Consider the following 23,251-nt stretch of genomic DNA (forward strand, 5'->3'; position numbering starts at 1 on the left):
AGGGGGCAGCATTGGACATTTTGGTTGAAAAGCATGCCCAAATTAAACTGCCTGCTACTCAGCCATAAAATAATATAGAATATGCATATAATTAGTAGATTTGGATAGAAAACACTCTGACGTTTCTAAAACTGTTTGAATGATGTCTGTGAGTATAACAGAACTCATATGGCAGGCAAAAACCTGAGAAAAAATCCAACCAGGAAGTGGGAAATCTGAGGTTTGTAGTTTTTCATCTCTTGGCCTATCGAATAAACAGTGTCTATGGGGTCATATTGCACTTCCTAAGGCTTCCACTAGATGTCAACAGTCTTTAGAACCTTCTTTGATGCTTCTACTGTGAAGTGGGGAGGGGAATGAGAGGGGATTGAGTCAGAGGTCTGCCAGAGAGCCACGAGCTCAGTCTTGCGCGTTCACGTGAGAGCGAGCTCTGTTCCATTGCAATTCTACAGACAAAGGAATTCTCCGGTTGAAACATTATTGAAGATTTATGTTAAAAACATCCTAAAGATTGAATCTATACTTCGTTTGACATGTTTCTAATATTACTTTTTGGACTTTTTGTCTGTTCTTTCCGCTGGACTTGCACACGCGTTGTGAGTTTGGATTGTGAACTGAACGCGCGAACAACAAGGAGGTATTTGGACATAAATGATGGACATTATCGAATAAAACAAACATTTATTGTGGAACACAAAGCATCAAAGGTAAGTGATTAATTTTATCTATATTTCTGCTTTTTGTGACGTAAAACATAATCGTTTTTTGCTTTCGTCGTAAAACCTTTTTGAAATCGGACACTGTGGCTTGTCGTGGAAATTTCCTGTATTTACCCAATCATGAGAGCAAACCACACACAAGTCAGAGTTAGTTATCACAAAGTCCATCTTTAATTATATGAGCTCCATCACAACCCTGTGACTCTCAGATCAATTCAGTGTCTATCAATGAATTCTCTGAGAGTCCCTTACACATTGCAACTGAGATCCTTTATAGCAAAGACACAGATAGCCAGACAGCATCGGCATAATTTATCGTTCAGCTTTGTCTCCTAAACTATGTTATTTTCTCAAACTCAGAACCATAAACAAATCCTTATATCAACAGGCATATATCAAATCCACCTCCTTGACAAGATCACAGAGACACATTGACTGGAACACAGACATTGTGGAGCCAAGAGATACACGCTTGACCTCTTCCCCTCTCTCCGGCCCAAATAACATAGTCTTGACAGAGAACAGATACTGCAACCCACGCCACAGTATTATACAAACACATTCTGATGAGAAGTAACTTACAAACATATGATGAATATAAAACATCTTACCTATGTTACCAACTAGTTCTGATTATTCCCCAACAGGCTGTATTCACAACAAGTTTATCTTTAAAATGCATGTATGTTTGAGGAATTTTAATTATGGGATTTCTGTTGTTTTGAATTTGGTGCCCTGCAGTTTCACTGGCTGTTGACGAGGTGGGACCGTCCCACGTACCCTAGAGAGATTAAAGGTTGAGAACGAGTCTGCGTCTCTCAAATTGGTAGGCAGACAATTCCGTAAAATGGAGCTCTATAATAGAAAGCCCCACCTCCAACGGTTTGTTTAGAAATTCTAGGGACAGTTAGGAGGCCTGTGTCTTGTGACCGTAGCGTACGTGTAGGTATGTACGGCAGGACCAAATCAGAGAGATAGGTAGGAGCAAGCCCATGTAATGCTTTGTAGGTTAGCAGTAAAACCAAATGATGGGCTCAATTAGTCCTGCTAACAGAACTTATTCATCAAACCAATCAACACACAACTATTCTCCATAATACAATGCACCATAGTCTCATTATAAGAACCCTGTTCCTGGAGAGCTACCATCCTGTAGCTTTTCATTCCAACCTTAATCTAGCACACCTGATTCTAATAATTCACTGGTTTATAAGATAAATCAGGTTAGTTACAACTGGGGATTGAGTGAAAACCTCCAGAAGGGTATCTCTTGTGACGTTGTCCTGTAGAATATTCATAATGATCTTTTTTTTGTTTTAAGTCCGCTATAGATGGTATGAAGGTCAAAAGGTCACCGGGATACTCCATAGTAACCTTCATCAAACGCACATTCACTTTGTTTTTTCGCATTGTTAATTTATGATTATAATCTTGGTGGTTCAAGCCCTGAATGCTGATTGGCTGACAGCTGTGGTATATCATACCAAATACCACGGTTATGACAAAACATTTATTCTACTGCTCTTATTACGTTGGTAACCAGTTTATAATAGCAATAAGGCACCTCAGGGGTTTGTGATATATGGACAATATACCACGGCTAAGGGCCGTATCAAGGCAAACCACGTTGAGTCATGCTCAACAACAGCCCTTAGCCGTAGTATATTTGCAATATACCACACCCCATTGTGGCTTAGCGGTTAACAATGCAACAGGTGGGTCTAATTCTGAATGCTGATTGTTTAAAAAGGGGATGCATGTATGCAAGTGATTAGAGTGTTTTACAGTCAGTTCAGTCAAGTTCAAGTGTATGGAACAAACAATTATAGGATGAAATTCTATAGAAGTTTATAGACAATAGTCAAGCTACCTGAACTCAAAAAAACTACATTTCAACACAAGATAAGACACACACAAAAAACGACATGGTTTCATAGTTCTGCAAATCCTGTGTCAGAAACAACTAAAGATGGGGAGACTGATTCTAAAATATAATAATTTGAATTGAAATGTTCTTGTGTTGTCCAGCAGACCAATCAGAACTACCGTGTAATCTCACATGATTGTATCTTGTTGACCTGAACAATGAAGTGGGGGAATGTGGCAGTCAATGTGTTGACACCTACCTGTAGATGCACTACACCCCAACCAAAGCATCTTGTCTGCTCAATGTGTTGACACCTACCTGTAGATGCACTACACCCCAACCAAAGCATCTTGTCTGCTCAATGTGTTGACACCTACCTGTAGATGCACTACACCCCAACCAAAGCATCTTGTCTGCTCAATGTGTATATTGATGTTTTTATATTGTTGTGATTGGTGTTTTATGTTGTCAATGTGTCTCTGTATGAAACCTTATGTGCTGCTATTTTGACAAGGTCATTCTTAAAAATGTTTTTTTTTTTTTTTTATCTCAATAAGACTAATTTGGTCAAATGAAAAATATAAACAAATGTGAATTTCGAATTCATCTGGTATATTAATGTAATTGTTATTTTGTTTAGTGTATATATTTTTAAAATTCCTATCAGTGTTGTATTCATGGATGCCATTTCCAATAATTGACCAAGAAAATAAGAAAGAAAGATATAAAATAATGTATCTTTCATCTCTCAATGTTTGATCATTTTGATAGTTTCGCTGACAGTGTATCATCATCCATCCTAAAAACTATTTTCTTTGAAGGGAAGACGAGGTGCTTTTGAAATAATGTAATTTGTCTCTTTCATTATTCTCTTTTCATTTCTCTCGTTTCATTTGTCTCTGTTGTGTATTGTTCTTGTATGGGTAAGGTATTCCTTTGCAATCTGTTAACATGTTGTGAATCAGTGTACTGCTCTCTTAGTCTGCATTTAATAGAGATAAATAATGCATGTATATTACCCCTTCTAGATTTGGACTAATATGTAGCATCTATTGGGGCCTTTGTTGAACTTTGTGCTAAGTGACAACATTTTTTTAAAATTGGTCCGATCTAAATATTACCCCTAAAAGCAATGCCAAGCATTTTTCTGCTCCATCAAGTAGTCAAACAGATTCGACACTGCGGTGAGATCATGAACTTAGGTGATACTTTCTGGCTCTGGGTTGGACTTTCCTGTTGTTATGATGATTAAGTTCAGTGACAGACAGATATATCCCCATTCCGTTCTATTCATTAGGCAGGCAGGTTGTGGGAAACTGCTCTAATCGTCAGAATCTGTTTCTCTTGCCAGAAAGGAGAGAGATATATCTCCACACACAGGTCTGTTTTAGAGGAGTGAATCATTCACATTAAATGTTAGAGATATCAGAAAATTGCTGGAATCTGTCAGTTAACCATCATTCAACCAGTACTGTAACCAAGTCAATAGACTCTAGGGGTTATTTGTATATGTATTTATTTTGGATCCCCATGCTGCCAAGGCAGCAGCTACTCTTCCTGGGGTTTATTATGGATCCCCATGCTGCCAAGGCAGCAGCTACTCTTCCTGGGGTTTATTATGGATCCCCATGCTGCCAAGGCAGCAGCTACTCTTCCTGGGGTTTATTATGGATCCCCATGCTGCCAAGGCAGCAGCTACTCTTCCTGGGGTTTATTATGGATCCCCATGCTGCCAAGGCAGCAGCTACTCTTCCTGGGGTTTATTATGGATCCCCATGCTGCCAAGGCAGCAGCTACTCTTCCTGGGGTTTATTATGGATCCCCATGCTGCCAAGGCAGCAGCTACTCTTCCTGGGGTTTATTATGGATCCCCATGCTGCCAAGGCAGCAGCTACTCTTCCTGGGGTTTATTATGGATCCCCATGCTGCCAAGGCAGCAGCTACTCTTCCTGGGGTTTATTATGGATCCCCATGCTGCCAAGGCAGCAGCTACTCTTCCTGGGGTTTATTATGGATCCCCATGCTGCCAAGGCAGCAGCTACTCTTCCTGGGGTTTATTTTGGATCCCCATGCTGCCAAGGCAGCAGCTACTCTTCCTGGGGTTTATTATGGATCCCCATGCTGCCAAGGCAGCAGCTACTCTTCCTGGGGTTTATTATGGATCACCATGCTGCCAAGGCAGCAGCTACTCTTCCGGGGGTTTATTATGGATCCCCATGCTGCCAAGGCAGCAGCTACTCTTCCTGGGGTTTATTATGGATCCCCATGCTGCCAAGGCAGCAGCTACTCTTCCTGGGGTCCGTCAAAATTAGGGCAGTTGTACAATTTTAAAAACATTACAAAACATTCATTACAGAATTCACAACACACCAAGTGTGTGCCCTCAGGCCCATACTCCACTACCACATATCTACAATGCAAAATCCATGTATATGTGTGCATAGTGCGTATGTTATCATGTGTGTGTATGCATGTGTCTGTGCCTATGTTTGTGTTACTTCACAGTCCACGCTGTTCCATAAGGTGTATTTTTACCTGCTTTTAAAATCTGATTCTAGTGCATGCATCAGTTACCTGATGTGGAATAGAGTTCCATGTAGTCATGGCTCTATGTAGTACTGTGCGCCTCCCATAGTCTGTTCTGGACTTGGGGAGTATCACGAGACCTATGGTGGCATGTCTTGTGGGGTATGCATGGGTGCCAGTATTTTAACAGACAGCTCGGTATCTTCAGCTTGTCAACACCTCTTACAGAAACAAGTAATGTCAATCTCAACTCCACTTTGAGCCATGAGAGATTGACATGCATGTCATTAATGTTAGCTCTCCTTGTGCTTTTAAGAGCCAGCCGGGCTGCTTTGTTCTGAGCCAACTGCAATTTTCCCAACTCCCTCTTTGTGGCACCTGACCACATGACTGAACAGGTGTGACACAACCAGGGCCTGTAGGATCTGCCTTGTTGATAGTGTTGTTAAACCAGGGCCTGTAGGACCTGCCTTGTTGATACTGTTGTTAAGAAGGCAGAGCAGCATTTTATTATAGACAGACTTCTCCCCATCTTAGCTACCGTGGTATCAATAGGTTTTGACAATGACAGTTTACAATCCAGAGTTACTCCAAGCAGTTTAATCACCTCAACTTGCTCAATTTCCACATTATTCAATATGAGGTGTAGTTGAGATTCAGCGTTTAGTGAATGATTTGTACAAAATATAAAACTTTTATTTTCGGAAATATTTAGGACTAACTTAGTCCTTGCTACCCATTCCGAAACTAACTGCAACTCTTTGTTAAGTGTTTCAGTCATTTCAGTTGCTGTAGTAGCTGACGTGTATAGTGTTGAGTCATCTGCAAACATAGACACACTGGCCTTACTCAAAGCCAGTGGCATGTCGTTAGTAAAGATTGAAAAAAGCAAGGGGCTAAACAGCTACCCTGGGAAATTCCTGCTTCTACCTAGTTCCATGTTTGAGAGGCTTCCAATAAAGAACACCCTCTGTGTTCTGTTAGACAGTAACTCTTTATCCACGTTATAGCAGGGGGTGTAAAGTCATAACAGCAGACTATGATCCATAACGTCAAAAACTGCACTGAAGTCTAACAAGACAGCCCCCACAATCATTTTATCATCAATTTCTCTGAGCCATTCATCAGTCATTTGTGTAAGTGCCATGCTTGTTGAGTGTCCTTCCCTATGTGCGTGCTGAAAGTCTGTTGTCAATTTGTTTACTGTGAAATATCAAAGTATTTAAAAAATACAAATATTTAACTAGACAAGTCAGTTAAGAACAAATTCATATTTACAATGACGGCCTACCGGGGAACAGTGGGTTAAATGTCTTATTCAGGGGCAGAATGACAGATTTTTACCTTGTCAGCTCGGGGATTCGATCCAGCAACCTTTCAGATACTGGCCCAACACTCTAACCACTAAGTTACCTACCGCACCGGCATCTGGTCAAGCACAATTCTTTCCAGAAGTAAACTAAGGGTTGGTAACAGACTGACTGGTCAGCTATATGAGCCAGTAAAGGGGGCTTTACTATTCTGGGGTAGTGGAAAGACTTTAGCTTGCCTACAGGCCTGAGGGCACACACTTTCTAGTAGGCTTAAATTGATGGAGTAGCAATATCGTCCACTATTATCCTCAGTAATTATCCATCCAGATTGTCAGACCCCGGTGGCTTGTCATTGTTGATAGACAACAATAAAAAAAATGTACCACACTGACTTTACAGAATTCAAAAGTGCAATTCCTGTCTTTGATAATTTGGTCAGATATACTTGGATGTGTAGTGTCAGCGTTTGTTGCTGGCATGTCATCCCTCAGTTTGTTTATCTGAAAAAGTAATTAAAGTAGTTTGCAATATCAGTGGGTTATCTGATAAATGAGCCATCTGATTTAATGAATGGAGCCGTGTTGGCTTTTTCCCCCAAAATGTCATTTAAGGTGCTCCAAATCTTTTCACTATCATTCTTTATATAATGTATCTTTGTTTCATGGTATAGTTTCTTTTTCTTTTTCTTAAGCTTAGTCACAGGATTTCTTAATTTACAGTACGTTTGCCAATCAGTTGGGCTGACAGACTTACTTGCCATACCTTTTGCCTCATCCCTATCAACCATACAACTTTTCAATTCCTCATCAATCCAAGGGGATTTAACAGTTTTTACAGTCATATTCTTAATGGGTGCGTGCTCAGTAGTAACTGGAATAAGCAATTTGATAAATGTGTCAAGTGCAGGATCTGGTTGCTCCTCATTACACACCACAGACCAGCAAATATTCTTTACATCATCAACATATGAATAACTACAAAACGTATTGTATGACCTCTTATACACTATATTAGGCCCAGCCTTTGGAACTTCCTAGATATGGCTATTACAGTGCCTTGCGAAAGTATTTGGCCCCCTTGAACTTTGCGACCTTTCGCCACATTTCAGGCTTCAAACATAAAGATATAAAACTGTATTTTTTTGTGAAGAATCAACAACAAGTGGGACACAATCATGAAGTGGAACGACATTTATTGGATATTTCAAACTTTTTTAACAAATCAAAAACTGAAAAATTGGGCGTGCAAAATTATTCAGCCCCTTTAAGTTAATACTTTGTAGCGCCACCTTTTGCTGCGATTACAGCTGTAAGTCGCTTGGGGTATGTCTCTATCAGTTTTGCACATCGAGAGACTGAATTTTTTTCCCATTCCTCCTTGGAAAACAGCTCGAGCTCAGTGAGGTTGGATGGAGAGCATTTGTGAACAGCAGTTTTCAGTTCTTTCCACAGATTCTCGATTGGATTCAGGTCTGGACTTTGACTTGGCCATTCTAACACCTGGATATGTTTATTTTTGAACCATTCCATTGTAGATTTTGCTTTATGTTTTGGATCATTGTCTTGTTGGAAGACAAATCTCCGTCCCAGTCTCAGGTCTTTTGCAGACTCCATCAGGTTTTCTTCCAAAATGGTCCTGTATTTGGCTCCATCCATCTTCCCATCAATTTGAACCATCTTCCCTGTCCCTGCCGAAGAAAAGCAGGCCCAAACCATGATGCTGCCACCACCATGTTTGACAGTGGGGATGGTGTGTTCAGCTGTGTTGCTTTTACGCCAAACATAACGTTTTGCATTGTTGCCAAAAAGTTCAATTTTGGTTTAATCTGACCAGAGCACCTTCTTCCACATGTTTGGTGTGTCTCCCAGGTGGCTTGTGGCAAACTTTAAACAACACTTTTTATGGATATCTTTAAGAAATGGCTTTCTTCTTGCCACTCTTCCATAAAGGCCAGATTTGTGCAATATACGACTGATTGTTGTCCTATGGACAGAGTCTCCCACCTCAGCTGTAGATCTCTGCAGTTTATCCAGAGTGATCATGGGCCTCTTGGCTGCATCTCTGATCAGTCTTCTCCTTGTATGAGCTGAAAGTTTAGAGGGACGGCCAGGTCTTGGTAGATTTGCAGTGGTCTGATACTCCTTCCATTTCAATATTATCGCTTGCACAGTGCTCCTTGGGATGTTGAAAGCTTGGGAAATCTTTTTGTATCCAAATCCGGCTTTAAACTTCTTCACAACAGTATCTCGGACCTGCCTGGTGTGTTCCTTGTTCTTCATGATGCTCTCTGCACTTTTAACGGACCTCTGAGACTATCACAGTGCAGGTGCATTTATACGGAGACGTGATTACACACAGGTGGATTGTATTTATCATCATTAGTCATTTAGGTCAACATTGGATCATTCAGAGATCCTCACTGAACTTCTGGAGAGAGTTTGCTGCACTGAAAGTAAAGGGGCTGAATAATTTTGCACGCCCAATTTTTCTGTTTTTGATTTGTTAAAAAAGTTTGAAATATCCAGTAAATGTCGTTCCACTTCATGATTGTGTCCCACTTGTTGTTGATTCTACACAAAAAAATACAGTTTTATATCTTTATGTTTGAAGCCTGAAATGTGGCAAAAGGTCGCAAAGTTCAAGGGGGCCGAATACTTTCGCAAGGCACTGTATATTGTGATCACTATATCACATGGATTTGGATACTGCTTTAAAGTTCATTTCTGCCTTATTAGTAAAGATGTGATCAATACATGTTGATGATTTCATTCATATGAATTACATACATCTTTATGTGACCTAACTACTTTACACTCAACAATTTTTTTTAAATGCAACATGTGAAATGTGGGTTTCATGTTACATGAGCCACCATAATTTGCAAATAAATTCATTAAAAATCCTACAATGTGTGTTTCTGGATTTTTTTTCTCATTTTGTCTGTCATAGTTGATGTGTAGCTATGATGAAAATTACAGGCCTCTCTCATCTTTTAAGTGGGAGAACTTGCACAATTGGTGGCTGACTAAATACTTTTTTGCCCCACTGTGTTTGTATTACTCTCAAATCAAATCAAATTGTATTGGTCACATACACATGGTTAGCAGATGTTAATGCGAGTGTAGCGAAATGCTTGTGCTTCTTGTTCCGACCATGCAGTAATATCTAACAAGTAATCTAACAATATGTTAATTGAACTATCACATTTTATTGATAGGTAGTAACAAGTGCCTCAGGGTATTTCACTTAGTAATGTTTATATAATATTTTATTTATTTTCTCACTTTGTAACTTCTACTGATATTTATCTGCTTCATCTGCAGAAAAATAAATCAGATTGTTTTCCTGTAGTAACATGAACAGGTTGCCAGTGATTTAATGAAGATGTGAGTGTTGTAACAGACTGCAGAAAACGTCGGACAATAATGGAGGATAAAAATGTTGAATCTCGTCTGCACATCTAGAATTAAATGGAAAAACATGTTCTGAAACAAATATTCTACAATAAAATACTGTAGGTATTTGAGCAAACCAATGAACTAACCATCCTGTTAATGACAAGATCCACACGTCTTTTTCAGCATGTTAATGTTTAAAGGGAAGGAGTTCCTCTTGGTGTAATAAAACAACTGAAGATTGGGAGACTGATTTTGAGCGATTTTCGCACACATTCATACAATTTTGGTACATTCTTTTATTTGTTCGGTTGTTCGATTGTATATTTTTTTAATCCCTATTTCAGATCATTAATTAGTTACAATTCAAAAGAACACAATTATTATTTCCTTATAGCACTTCCTTGATACTCCCTCCCAAAGTAGCCTCGACCAATTAGTAAACAATGTCTGACTTCTCAATAGTGATTGACTAAAGGTGTTCTTTGTCATGCTCCTTCCATCTAGAGCTGATGGAATGTTCAGCAGGTATAAATGCAGTTCTTTGAGGAAGCAGTAGACTAGAAGGACCTGGCAGAGACAGAGAGACAAGAAGCTTTCACAGGTTTTCACACACATCTCAAGATAGCACTGTGGGTAACTACACAACTAACTAAATTGAAAATGTGCACTTGTATTTAATACATAATACTGGTGTGGGAAATGTTATGAAGTTAATACTCATTATTTCTTGGTACTGGGGCACAAACATTTTGGCCCTTTTGCCACAAAATTTAAATTCAATGATCTGACATTATTTTTAATGTGACAGTAGCTTAGCACTGCAAGAGTGATTGTAGTAAACAAGAGTAGGTTCAACTTTTTAGAGCTGTTTTATAACATTTCACATTCAAGAATGGTTTGTTGTTAGTTACATCACAATTCAAAAGGTTATTTTATTTTCCCTCCTAGGAAACACTGACCTGACAGGTAAAGTTACTTATTTGTTTTGACAAACTACTATGAAAAACATTATTAACTACATTATTTCAAGTTTTACCATTTAAAGTGAAATGGAATGAGAGTAAAATTGACTGAAATTAAAGGTCTTAAGTGTTGATGCCTCACTTTTGCAGAATGTTCTTAATCCTGGTTGTCACAATGTTCTTGGCTGGCTGCTTGGCTTTGCGTGAGTTATAAAAATACAATTCTGAATTATAATGATTAAATAATAGCTTTTGTGCTTTCACCAACTTGTCTTTTCAGTTAGACTTAGGAGTTCTTCTTTGAGACATAAACTGATGGATTAAATCATTGCAGAATGTACTTTAGTTAATTCATCTGCACTTTATTCGTGATATAAAGATCTTTCAGAAATGTGTTGGTAAAAATAAAATGATGTATATATAAATATGTATTATTAATATAGTAAATATAGTAAACATATTGGCCATGTTATTTTAGCCATCAAAGACCCCTACTCGTATTCCTCTGCGGTGGGTCAGGGAGGTGGCACCCCATTTGCTTCCTACGGTGAGGGGCGCATCACGGGAGTCAGAGTGTGGGAGACCAACAACTACTACTACTACTACTACTACTACTACTACTACAACTACAACAGCAACAACTACATCAGCGGGTGAGCAGACTCTGACCCATGAACAGACACCACTGACTCAGTCCAACTACACTACCCAACACACACTACTGACTCATTCCAACTACACTACCCAACATTCACCACGACTTAGTCCAACTACACTATCCAACAAACACTCTTTCTTTCTTTCTTTCTTTCTTTATGTATTTATGTATTTATTCATTTGTTGTGTTTATTACATATTCAGTTTATGACCAAACAATATTGTTATCGTATCTAACCCAGAGTACAATGTAAAATGTAATTCCTTGATATTCTCTGACGCTACCTGCTGTCTCAGTCTGAATGTGCCTTATCAAAACACAACCAACGAGAAAAGCTTCCTCTGTTTTAGGTTCCAGCTGAGATACGGCAACACCTGGTCTCCTGTGTTCGGTAACGAAGGGAGTGAAAAGCAGGAGATGGAGCTGTTTAATGATGAGGCCATCGTTGAGGTGTCTGGGAAGTACAACCCAGCAGACTACATCTGCTACCTGGTGTTAACCACCAACATGGGGCGCACTCTGTCAGCCGGCCTGCCCAACCAGGTCTCCTTCAACTTCTACCCATCCAACATGGGCAATGAGCTGAGGATCCTCAGCGGTCGCTTCAACGGTGCTGGAATCACCTCCATCGGAGCCCACTGGGGATTTGTGGACATGGAAGGGGCTGGAAACAGTACTCTGGGAACAGCACTGGAAACAGTAACTCCTATTTATTAGGGGAAAAAAGTATGTCTTGCTCTTTGGGATGGTATCCCAGATACAGATTAAGCCTAATCCTGGACTAGTTACTTTCAATGGAGATTCTCCATTCAACATGCTTTTTAGTCCAGGAGTAAACTTAATCTGGGTCCAGGAAACTGACCTTACATGATGGACGGATGTTTGACAGACGCTGACAGAACAGTTTTTATTTCACTATCTGTTTGTTATTTCACTTTTATTTCACTGATTGAATTGGAATGTTTTGAGTACTTTGGAAGTACTTTTGAGGTGATTCCTCACTTGAAGCAGTACAAAAATATTTCTTAACATTCAAATTCATTCAGTTCAAATTCTCATGAAGCATCCATCGGATAGGAATATTCAAACAGTCCTGTCAGCTTGGGTCAACATGCGTTGTTATCACATTTTATCACAATAAAGGAAAGATTCATATGGGATTTAAAGGATGAGTTATATCTTTGATTAATGGAACAATCAAATATTATGGGGAGATAATAGTGTTTCAGGGTGTTTCACCTTCACTATTTTATACACTCTGCATTTGTTATTTGTTGATCCTTTTCTGCTACATCTGCTTCTGGACATTTTAATAAAAAGCATATCTTTAATCATTATATTTCATTGTATTCCTTTTGATAAGACAATACATACAGTAGTGGCCAGAAGCTACGATAAACTAATCTGTCATCTTAACAAACCCTACCTCAATGGTGTCAATAAGGAACTACATTTATAACAGCAAGACCGTTGAAACGCCTATCCAATAGTAATGAAAGGGGAAAAATGGATAGTTACATTTCGGATATTATTTTCCACAATATATCATGTCGTATCGCATCAACAATATCAAACTATTATTTTTGAGTTAGTTGGCTGTCTGCACTAAAACTCTTATTTCCTTCATAGAAAGTTCAACGTTTTCATTTGAAATAGGAAGCACATATTTGGAGGAAATTTTACTTCCATTACTTTCTCATGATTTCTAGTCTCTCTGCCACAGACATATAGTGAGCAATGTTTGGAACATCGAATCACAATAAAATCACAGTATATAACCACAATAAGTGTAGAATCAGGAGAATCATAATACATATCATACCAAAACCATATAATTGTGACAATATGGGGCTGCATAGTGTTTTAGTTAAAGCTAAAGTCTGAGATTTGGGAAGCTGTTCAATGTACAGCTGTATACCAAAACAAGTGGTGGGGAAGGACACTACTTTGTTACGAATCACAGACTGTGTGGATGGTCTAGATTAGACAGTTTGATAGATGTGGTTTATACAGTATATGGATGGTCTAGATTAGACAGTTTGATAGATGTGGTTTATACAGTATATGGATGGTCTAGATTAGACAGTTTGATAGATGTGGTTTATGCAGTATATGGATGGTCTAGATTAGACAGTTTGATAGATGGGGTTTATACAGTATATGGATGGTCTAGATTAGACAGTTTGATAGATGTGGTTTATACAGTATATGGATGGTCTAGATTAGACAGTTTGATAGATGGGGTTTATACAGTATATGGATGGTCTAGATTAGACAGTTTGATAGATGGGGTTTATACAGTATATGGATGGTCTAGATTAGACAGTTTGATAGATGGGGTTTATACAGTATATGGATGGTCTAGATTAGACAGTTTGATAGATGGGGTTGATACAGTATATGGATGGTCTAGATTAGACAGTTTGATAGATGGGGTTTATACAGTATATGGATGGTCTAGATTAGACAGTTTGATAGATGTGGTTTATACAGTATATGGATGGTCTAGATTAGACAGTTTGATAGATGGGGTTTATACAGTATATGGATGGTCTAGATTAGACAGTTTGATAGATGTGGTTTATACAGTATATGGATGGTCTAGATTAGACAGTTTGATAGATGGGGCTTATACAGTATATGGATGGTTCAACAGTTAAAGCTGCTTAACTAGTTTTGGTGAGATAGAATGAAAGTAGGAAAAACATGTATTGTCTTTGTTATACAGAATAAGTCTGTGGTTCCTTGAAACATTGTCTTAGTCCCAGTAAATCCGAGCTAATTTGAGGAACAGACATAGATTTAAATGGGGGAAAAATTATATGCATTTTTGCTATTTGCATTTAGTGTAATGTGGATGATACTGCAATGGGATGGTTGCAAATCTTAAAGAAATTATGTGTGATTTTTTAAATTATAGTTGTTAAACCTTGAACAATGCTACATTATAGTTTATTATAGATCCTAAAATGTTAGCTTGACTACTGCTTCACTACTGTATATTCAGACCAGAATCACTAATCTGAGTAAATGCATCCCCCTGTATTGGACCCTCAAGGCATCACAAAGCACAACCTGCGCAACATTTCAAATGATGTACAGTAGGTGTTTATGACAAGTTTTCAGTGTATATATACTGAAGAACAGAAAAACGCAACATGTAAAGTGTTGGTCCCATGTTTCCCAAAAAATGTCACAGGCATTTCAAGTTGAGGGAGCGTGCAACTGACATGCTGACTGCAGGAATGTCCACCAGCACTGTTACCAGAGAAGATCATGTTAATTTCTCTACCATAAGCCGCCTTCAATGCCATTTTAGAGAATTTGGCAGTACTTCCAACCGGCCTCATAACCTCAGACCACATGTAACCACACCAGCCCAGGACCTCCACATCTGGCTTCTTCCCCTGAGGGATCGTCTGAGACCAGCCACCCGGAGAGTTGATGAAACTGTGGGTTTGCACAACAAAATAGTTTCTGCACAAACTGTCAGAAACCGTCTCAGGGAAGCTCATCTGTGTGCTTGTCGTTCTCACCAGGGACTTGACCTGACTGCAGTTTGGGAATGTACCTGACTTATGTGGGAAAAATGCTCACCTTCAATGGCCACTGGTCCGCTGGAGAAGTGTGATCTTCACAGATAAATCTCGGTTTCAACTATACCGGCCAGATGGCAGACAGCGTATGGCGTCATGTGGGTGAGCGGTTTGCTGATGTCAACATTGTAATTAGAGTGCCCCTTGGTGGCGCTGGGGTTATGGTATGGGCAGGAATAAGCAGACAACGAACACAATTGCATTTTTATCGATGGCAATTTGAATGCACAGAAATACCGTGACGAGATCCTGAGGACCATTGTCGTGCCATTCATCCACCGCCTTCACCTCATGTTTCAGCATGATAATGTCACAAGGATCTGTACACAATTCTTGGAAGCTCAAAATGTTCCAGTTCTTCCATGGCCTGCATACTCACCAGACATGTTTCCCATTGAGCATGTTTGGAATGCTCTAGACCAGCGTGTACAAAAGCATGCTCCACTTCTCGCCAACATCCAGCAACTTTGCACAGCCACAATCAACGGCCTGATCAGCTGTTAAGATACTTTTTTTCTCAATGTTTATAAACTGAACTTCAATTCAGTTCAGTGAACTTCAATTCACTGAACTTCAATTCAGTGTTTCTCCACCTCCTTAGCTATCATCCTCGAATTCCAGAAAGTGGAGAGCAACGCTTATGCATTTTACTATACGACAGGATTACCAACACATACTGACCAGCTCAAATAAACAGAAGTGTGCTCTACTCCTTGGGCTACAATACCTATTTTTGCCAATTGTCCTGGACCCCTATTACTACACGAAGCCCTGCTAATCCATCACGTCTTAACTACCGACATAATCTGCCGAGGGTTCTTTTTGCAACAGGCCCTTCCGTCGCGATGTCCCCTGAATGCCCATATACTAGCCTGCTAGCTGCGGTCCGCTAGCTGTCTAGGGAATATCGGACTGGTAGCTGAATAGGTCCATCGGCCAATTTCTTGGGCCACTATACCTATTTTCCAATTGGACCAGGCGGAACCCTACCAATCCATCACGGCTGGTCTGCCGATGCTGGTCTGCTGGTCTGCCGATGTTACCGCACGAGGAGGCTACAACAGACCTCTTCCGTCGCGACGTACCTCTAAGGCCTTTGTGCTACTTGCTAGCCCCGGCCCACTAGCTGTCTGAATCACTGTGTCTCCAGCCAGCTTAACTACTCACTGGACCCCTATAATCACTCGGCTACGCATGTCTCTCCCTAATGTCATTATGCCTTGTCCATTGCTGTTCTGGTTAGTGATTATTCTCTTATTTCACTGTAGAACCTCTAGCCCTGCTCAATATGCCTTAGCTAACCCTTCAGTTCCGCCTCCCACACATGAGGTGACATCACCTGGTTTAAATTATGTTTAAAGTGACAATATCTCTCTCATTGTCACTCTATGCCTAGATTCACCTCCACTTTATTCAAACCCTACCATACCTTTGTCTATACATTATGCCTTGAATCTATTCAATCGCGCCCAGAAACCTGCTCCTTTTACTCACTGTTCCGAACGTACTAGACGACCAGCTCTTATAGCCTTTAGCCGTCCCCTTCTCCTACTCCTCCTCTGTTCCTCTGGTGATGTAGAGGTTAATCCAGGCCCAGCAGTGCCTAGCTCCACTCCCATTCCCCAGGCGCATTCATTTGTTGACTTAAAAGCTTTGGTTTCATGCATGTTAACATTAGAGGCCTCCTCCCCAAGTAAGCATTTTTCTACAGCTGGCCATGCTTTCCATCTGGCTACCCCTACCCCGGTCAACTGCCCTGCACCCCCCCACAGCAACTCGCCCAAGCCTCCCCATTTCTCCTTCACCCAAATCCAGATAGCTGATGTTCTTAAAGAGCTGCAAAATCTGGACCCATACAAATCAGCTGGGATAGACATTCTGGAACCTCTCTTTCTAAAATTATCTGCCAACATTGTTGCAACCCCTATTACTAGCCTATTCAACCTCACTTTCATATTGTCTGAGATCCCCAAAGATTGGAAAGCTGCCGCGGTCATCCCCCACTTCAAATTGGGAGACAATCTAGACCCAAACTGTTATAGACCTATATCCATCCTTCCCTTCTAAAATCTTCGAAAGCCAGGTTAATTAACAGATCACCGACCATTTCTAATCCCACCGTACCTTCTCCACTATGCAATCTGGTTTCCGAGCTGGTCATGGGTGCACCTCAGCCACGCTCAAGGTCCTAAATTATATTATAACCACCATCGATAAAAGACAGTACTGTGCAGCCGTCTTCATCAAGGCTTTCGACTCTGTCAATCACCACATTCTTATCGGCAGACTAAACAGCCTTGGCTTCTCAAATGACTGCCTCGGCTGGTTCACCAACTACTTCTCTGGTAGAGTTCCGTGTGTCAAATCGGAGGGCCTATTGTCCAGACCTCTGGCAGTCTCTACTGGGGTGCCACAGGGTTCAATTCTCGGGCCAACTCTCTTCTATGTATACATCAATGATGTCGCTCTTGCTGTTGGTGATTCCCTGATCCACCTCTACGCAGACAACACCATTCTGTATTCTTCTGGCCCTTCTTTGGACCCTGTGCTAACTAACCTCCAGACGAGCTTCAATGCCATACAACTCTCCTTCCGTGGCCTTCAATTGCTCTTAATTGCAAGTAAAACAAAATGCATGCTCTTCAACCGATTGCTGCCCGCACCTGGCCGCCCATCCAGCATCACTACTCTGGTCCGTTCTGACCTAAAATATGTGGACAACTACAAATACCTAGGTGTCTGGTTAGACTGTAAACTCTCCTTCCAGACCCGCATTAAGCATATCCAATCCAAAATTAAATCTAGAATCGGCTTCCTATTTCACAACAAAGCATCCTTCACTCATGCTGCCAAACATACCCTCCTAAAACTGACTACCCTACCGATGCTCGACTTTGGCGATGTCATTTACAAAATAGCCTGCAACACTCTACTCAACAAATTGGATGCAGTCTATCACAGTGCAATCCGTTTTGTCACCCAAGCCCCATATACTACCCACCACTGCAAACTGTACGCTCTCGTTGGCTGGCCCTCGCTTCGTACTCCAAACCCACTGGCTCCAGGTCATCTACAAGTCTTTGCTAGGTAAAGCCGCGCCTTATCTCAGTTCAGTGGTCACCATAGCACTCTATAGCACCCAACCATAGCACGCGCTCCAGCAGGTATATTTCACTGGTCACCCCCAAAGCCAATTCCTTCTTTGTCCGCCTCTCCTTCCAGTTCTCTGCTGCCAATGACTGGAACGAACTGCAAAAAATCGCTGAAGCTGGAGACTCATATCTCCCTCACTAACTTCAAGCACCAGCTGTCAGAGCAGCTCACAGATCATTGCACCTGCACATAGCCCACCTGCACATAGCCCATCTGTAAATAGCCCATCTGTAAATAGCCCATCCAACTATCTCATCCACATATTGTATTTATTTATTTATTTTATGGGACTCCCAATCACGGCCGGTTGTGATACAGCCTGGATGATTGAAAAAGAAAATGAAACTAGCAGAATTATGTTTTATATCACGAGCAGAAGGTCTTTTATGGTCTCTGGAGCAGCTGATTTAGAAGAGAGGAGGATGGAGAGAAAGGATGGGTCTGGAATCACTTTCATTTCCTCTTCCTTCCTCCACGTCCGGTTCTCAAACAGAACAAGTAAGCCATTAGGAAGAAGCATTGAAGGGCTGAAAAAGCAGCCAACACCAAGGGAAGTAATTAACTCAGACCAAACTGGATGTTCAAAACCGTTCTCAGAGTCCTGACAAATCCTCTCACCCCTGTATACAAGAGAAATATATGCACACATTTTACAGTCAGTTCAGTCAAGTTCAAATCAAATCAAATAAAACGTTATTTGTCACATACACATGGTTAGCAGATGTTAATGCGAGTGTAGCGAAATGCTTGTGCTTCTAGTTCCGACAATGCAGTAATAACAAGTAATCTAACTAACAATTCCAAAACTACTGTCTTGTACACAGTGTAAGGGGATAAAGAATATGTACATAAGGATATATGAATGAGTGATGGTACAGAGCAGCATAGGCAAGATACAGTAGATGGTATCGAGTACAGTATATACATATGAGATGAGTATGTAAACAAAGTGGCATAGTTAAAGTGGCTAGTGATACATGTATTACATAAGAATACAGTCGATGATATAGAGTACAGTATATACGTATGCATATGAGATGAATAATGTAGGGTAAGTAACATTATATAAGGTAGTATTGTTTAAAGTGGCTAGTGATATATTTACATCATTTCCCATCAATTCCCATTATTAAAGTGGCTGGAGTTGAGTCAGTGTCAGTGTGTTGGCAGCAGCCACTCAATGTTAGTGGTGGCTGTTTAACAGTCTGATGGCCTTGAGATAGAAGCTGTTTTTCAGTCTCTCGGTCCCAGCTTTGATGCACCTGTACTGACCTCGCCTTCTGGATGATAGCGGGGTGAACAGGCAGTGGCTCGGGTGGTTGATGTCCTTGATGATCTTTATGGCCTTCCTGTGACATCGGAGCAGTTGCCGTACCAGGCGGTGATACAGCCCGACAGGATGCTCTCGATTGTGCATCTGTAGAAGTTTGTGAGTGCTTTTGGTGACAAGCCGAATTTCTTCAGCCTTCTGAGGTTGAAGAGGCGCTGCTGCGCCTTCTTCACAATGCTGTCTGTGTGAGTGGACCAATTCAGTTTGTCTGTGATGTGTATGCCGAGGAACTTAAAACTTGCTACCCTCTCCACTACTGTTCCATCGACGTGGATAGGGGGGTGTTCCCTCTGCTGTTTCCTGAAGTCCACAATCATCTCCTTAGTTTTGTTGACGTTGAGTGTGAGGTTATTTTTCTGACACCACACTCCGAGGTCAAGTCAAGTTCAAGTTCAAGTTCAGTTTGTTATATCTGGAGTACTTCTCCTGTCCTATTCGGTGTCCTGTGTGAATCTAAGTGTGCGTTCTCTAATTCTCTCCTTCTCTCTTTCTCTCTCTCGGAGGACCTGAGCCCTAGGACCATGCCCCAGGACTACCTGACATGATGACTCCTTGCTGTCCCCAGTCCACCTGGCTGTGCTGCTGCTCCAGTTTCAACTGTTCTGCCTTATTATTATTCGACCATGCTGGTCATTTATGAACATTTGAACATCTTGGCCATGTTCTGTTATAATCTCCACCCGGCACAGCCAGAAGAGGACTGGCCATCCCACATATGCTCTCTCTAATTCTCTCTTTCTTTCTCTCTCTCGGAGGACCTGAGCCCTAGGACCATACCCCAGGAATACCTGACATGATGACTCCTTGCTGTCCCCAGTCCACCTGACTGTGCTGCTGCTCCAGTTTCAACTATTCTGCCTTATTATTATTCGACCGTGCTGGTCATTCATGAACATTTGAACATCTTGACCATGTTTTGTTATAATCTCCACCCGGCACAGCCAGAAGAGGACTGGCCACCCCACATAGCCTGGTTCCTCTCTAGGTTTCTTCCTAGGTTTTGGCCTTTCTAGGGAGTTTTTCCTAGCCACCGTGCTTCTACACCTGCATTGCTTGCTGTTTGGGGTTTTAGGCTGGGTTTATGTACAGCACTTTGATATATCAGCTGATGTACGAAGGGCTATATAAATAAATTTGATTTGATTTGATTTGAAGTGCATGGAACAGACGATTATAGGATGAAAGACTATAGAAGTCTATAGACGAATATAGCTACCTTGACCTGATCTCAAGTTTCATAGTTCGGATTGTTGTTCAAAGTTTTGTGTGACAGAGTTTTTAGCATATCCTCATTCCTGTGTGTGTGTGTGTGTGTGTGTGTGTGTGTGTGTGTGTGTGTGTGTGTGTGTGTGTGTGTGTGTGTGTGTGTGTGTGTGTGTGTGTGTGTGTGTGTGTGTGTGTGTGTGTGTGTGTGTGTGTGTACTGTGTTTTAAATCATTATGTTTAAGGCAAGGTTTCTAAGTGTGTCTCCCCACTCTTTAATATTTAATAATGATAAATAATGTATTATTATTTGTTATTTATTTAATCTAAAAAGAAACGTCCTCTCACTGTCAACTACGTTTATTTTCAGCAAACTTAACATGTGTAAATATTTGTATGAACATAATACGATTCAACAACTGAGACATAAACAGAACAAGTTCCACAGACATGTGACTAACAGAAATGGAATAATGTGTGCCTGAACATTGGGGGGTCAAAATCAAAAGCAACTGTCAGTATCTGGTGTGGCCACCAGCTGCATTAAGTACTGCAGTGCATCTCCTCCTTATGGACTGCACCAGATTTGCCAGTTCTTGCTGTGAGATGTTACCCCACTCTTCCACCAAGGCACCTGTAAGTTCCTGGACATTTCTGGGGGGAATGTCCCCAGTCCTCACCCTCCGATCCAACAGGTCCCAGAATTGCTCAAAGGGATTGAGATGCGGGCTCTTTGCTGGCCATGTCAGAATACTGACATTCCTGTCTTGCAGAAAATCACGCACAGAACGAGCAGTATGGATGGTGGCATTGTCATGGTGGAGGGATGAGGATGAGGGATCATGATGAGCCTGCAGAATGGGTACCACATGAGGGAGGAGGATGTCTTCCCTGTAACGCACAGCGTTGAGATTGTCTGCAATGACAACAAGCTCAGTCCGATGATGCTGTGACACACCGCCCCAGACCATGACGGACCCTCCACCTCCAAATAGATCCCGCTCCGGAGTACAGGCCTCGGTGTAACGCTCATTCTTTCGACGCAAATCCGACCATAAAACCTGGTGAGCCAAAAACACTTTTTTCCAGTCCTGTCTGGTCCAATGACGGTGGAGTTGTGCCGAAAGGCAACATTGTTGACGGTGATATCTGGTGAGGACCTGCCTTACAACAGGCCTACAAGCCCTCAGTCCTGCCTCTCTAAGACTATTGCGGACAGTCTGAGCACTGATGGAGGGATTGTGCATTTCTGATGTAACTGATGTTTCTGATGTTGTTGTTGCCATCCTGTACCTGTCCCACAGGTGTTATGTTCAGATGTACCGATCCTGTGCAGGTGTTGTTACACGTGGTCTGCCATTGCGAGGACGATCAGCTGTCCGTCCTGTCTCCCCTGTGGCGCTGTCTTAGGCGTCTTACAGTTTGGACATTGCAATTTATTGCCCTGGCCCCAAGCATCTGCAGTCCTCATGCTTCTTTGCAGCATGCCTAAGGCATGTTCACGCAGATGAGCAGGGACCCTGGGCATCTTTCTTTTGGTGTTTTTCAGAGTCAGTAGAAAGGCCTATTTAGTGTCCTACGTTTTCATAACTGTGACCTTAATTGCCTACCGTGTGTGTGTGTGTGTGTGTGTGTGTGTGTGTGTGTGTGTGTGTGTGTGTGTGTGTGCGTGTGTGTGTGTGTGTGTGTGTGTGTGTGTGTGTGTGTGTGTGTGTGTGTGTGTGTGTGTGTTAGTGTCTTAACGACCGTTCCATAGGTGAATGTTCATTAATTGTTTATGGTTCATGGAACAAGCATGGGAAAAAGTGTTAAACACTTTACAACGAAGATTGGTTGAAGTTATTTGGATTTGACCAATTATCTTTGAAATACAGGGTCCTGAAAAAGGGACGTTTCTTTTTTTGCTGAGTTTGTGTCTTATACCCCTCATGGACTTGGCCTAATATGCAGCATCTATTGGGGCCTTTGTGGAACTTTGTATCAATGACAAAATAACATTTTTATTGGTCCGATCTAAATATTACCCCTAAAAGCAATGCCAAGCATTTTTCTGCTCCATCAAGTAGTCAAACAGGCTCGACACTGCGGTGAGATCATGAACTTAGGTGATACTTTCTGGCTCTGGGTTGGACTTTCCTGTTATTATGATGATTAAGTTCAGTGACAGACAGATATATCCCCATTCCATTCTATTCATTAGGCAGGCAGGTTGTGGGAAACTGTTCTAATCGTCAGAATCTGTTTCTCTTGCCAGAAAGTAGAGAGATATATCTCCACACACAGGTCTGTTTTAGAGGAGTGAAACATTCACATTAAATGTTAGAGATATCAGAAAATTGCTGCCATCTGTCAGTTAACCATCATTGAATCAGTATTGCAACCAAGTCACTTGTGGACCTATGATCATTTATAACAGTGTATGACTGTTTCTGTCTGCCTCCTCTACACCTGTCTTTAGAAGAAAACATGCTTGACATCATTTGCTCATCAGGAAAGGATTGAGGAAGTAATGGCAGTTCCTGGTAC

General features: G+C 41.2%; 1 protein-coding gene across 1 annotated transcript; it reads left to right on the top strand.

The window, feature by feature from the left end:
- The first annotated feature begins 10,918 nt into the window (after positions 1 to 10,918).
- LOC139378969 (zymogen granule membrane protein 16-like) lies at positions 10,919 to 12,487 on the top strand. Its single transcript, XM_071121623.1, has 3 exons — positions 10,919 to 10,988; positions 11,264 to 11,438; positions 11,794 to 12,487. The coding sequence occupies exons 1-3, from the start codon at positions 10,919 to 10,921 to the stop codon at positions 12,158 to 12,160; spliced, it is 612 nt and encodes a 203-aa protein (XP_070977724.1). The 3' UTR covers positions 12,161 to 12,487.
- Positions 12,488 to 23,251: the final 10,764 nt, after the last annotated feature.

The sequence above is a fragment of the Oncorhynchus clarkii genome, chromosome 2 (assembly GCF_045791955.1).
Source record: "Oncorhynchus clarkii lewisi isolate Uvic-CL-2024 chromosome 2, UVic_Ocla_1.0, whole genome shotgun sequence".
In the NCBI taxonomy this organism is placed as follows: domain Eukaryota; kingdom Metazoa; phylum Chordata; class Actinopteri; order Salmoniformes; family Salmonidae; genus Oncorhynchus; species Oncorhynchus clarkii.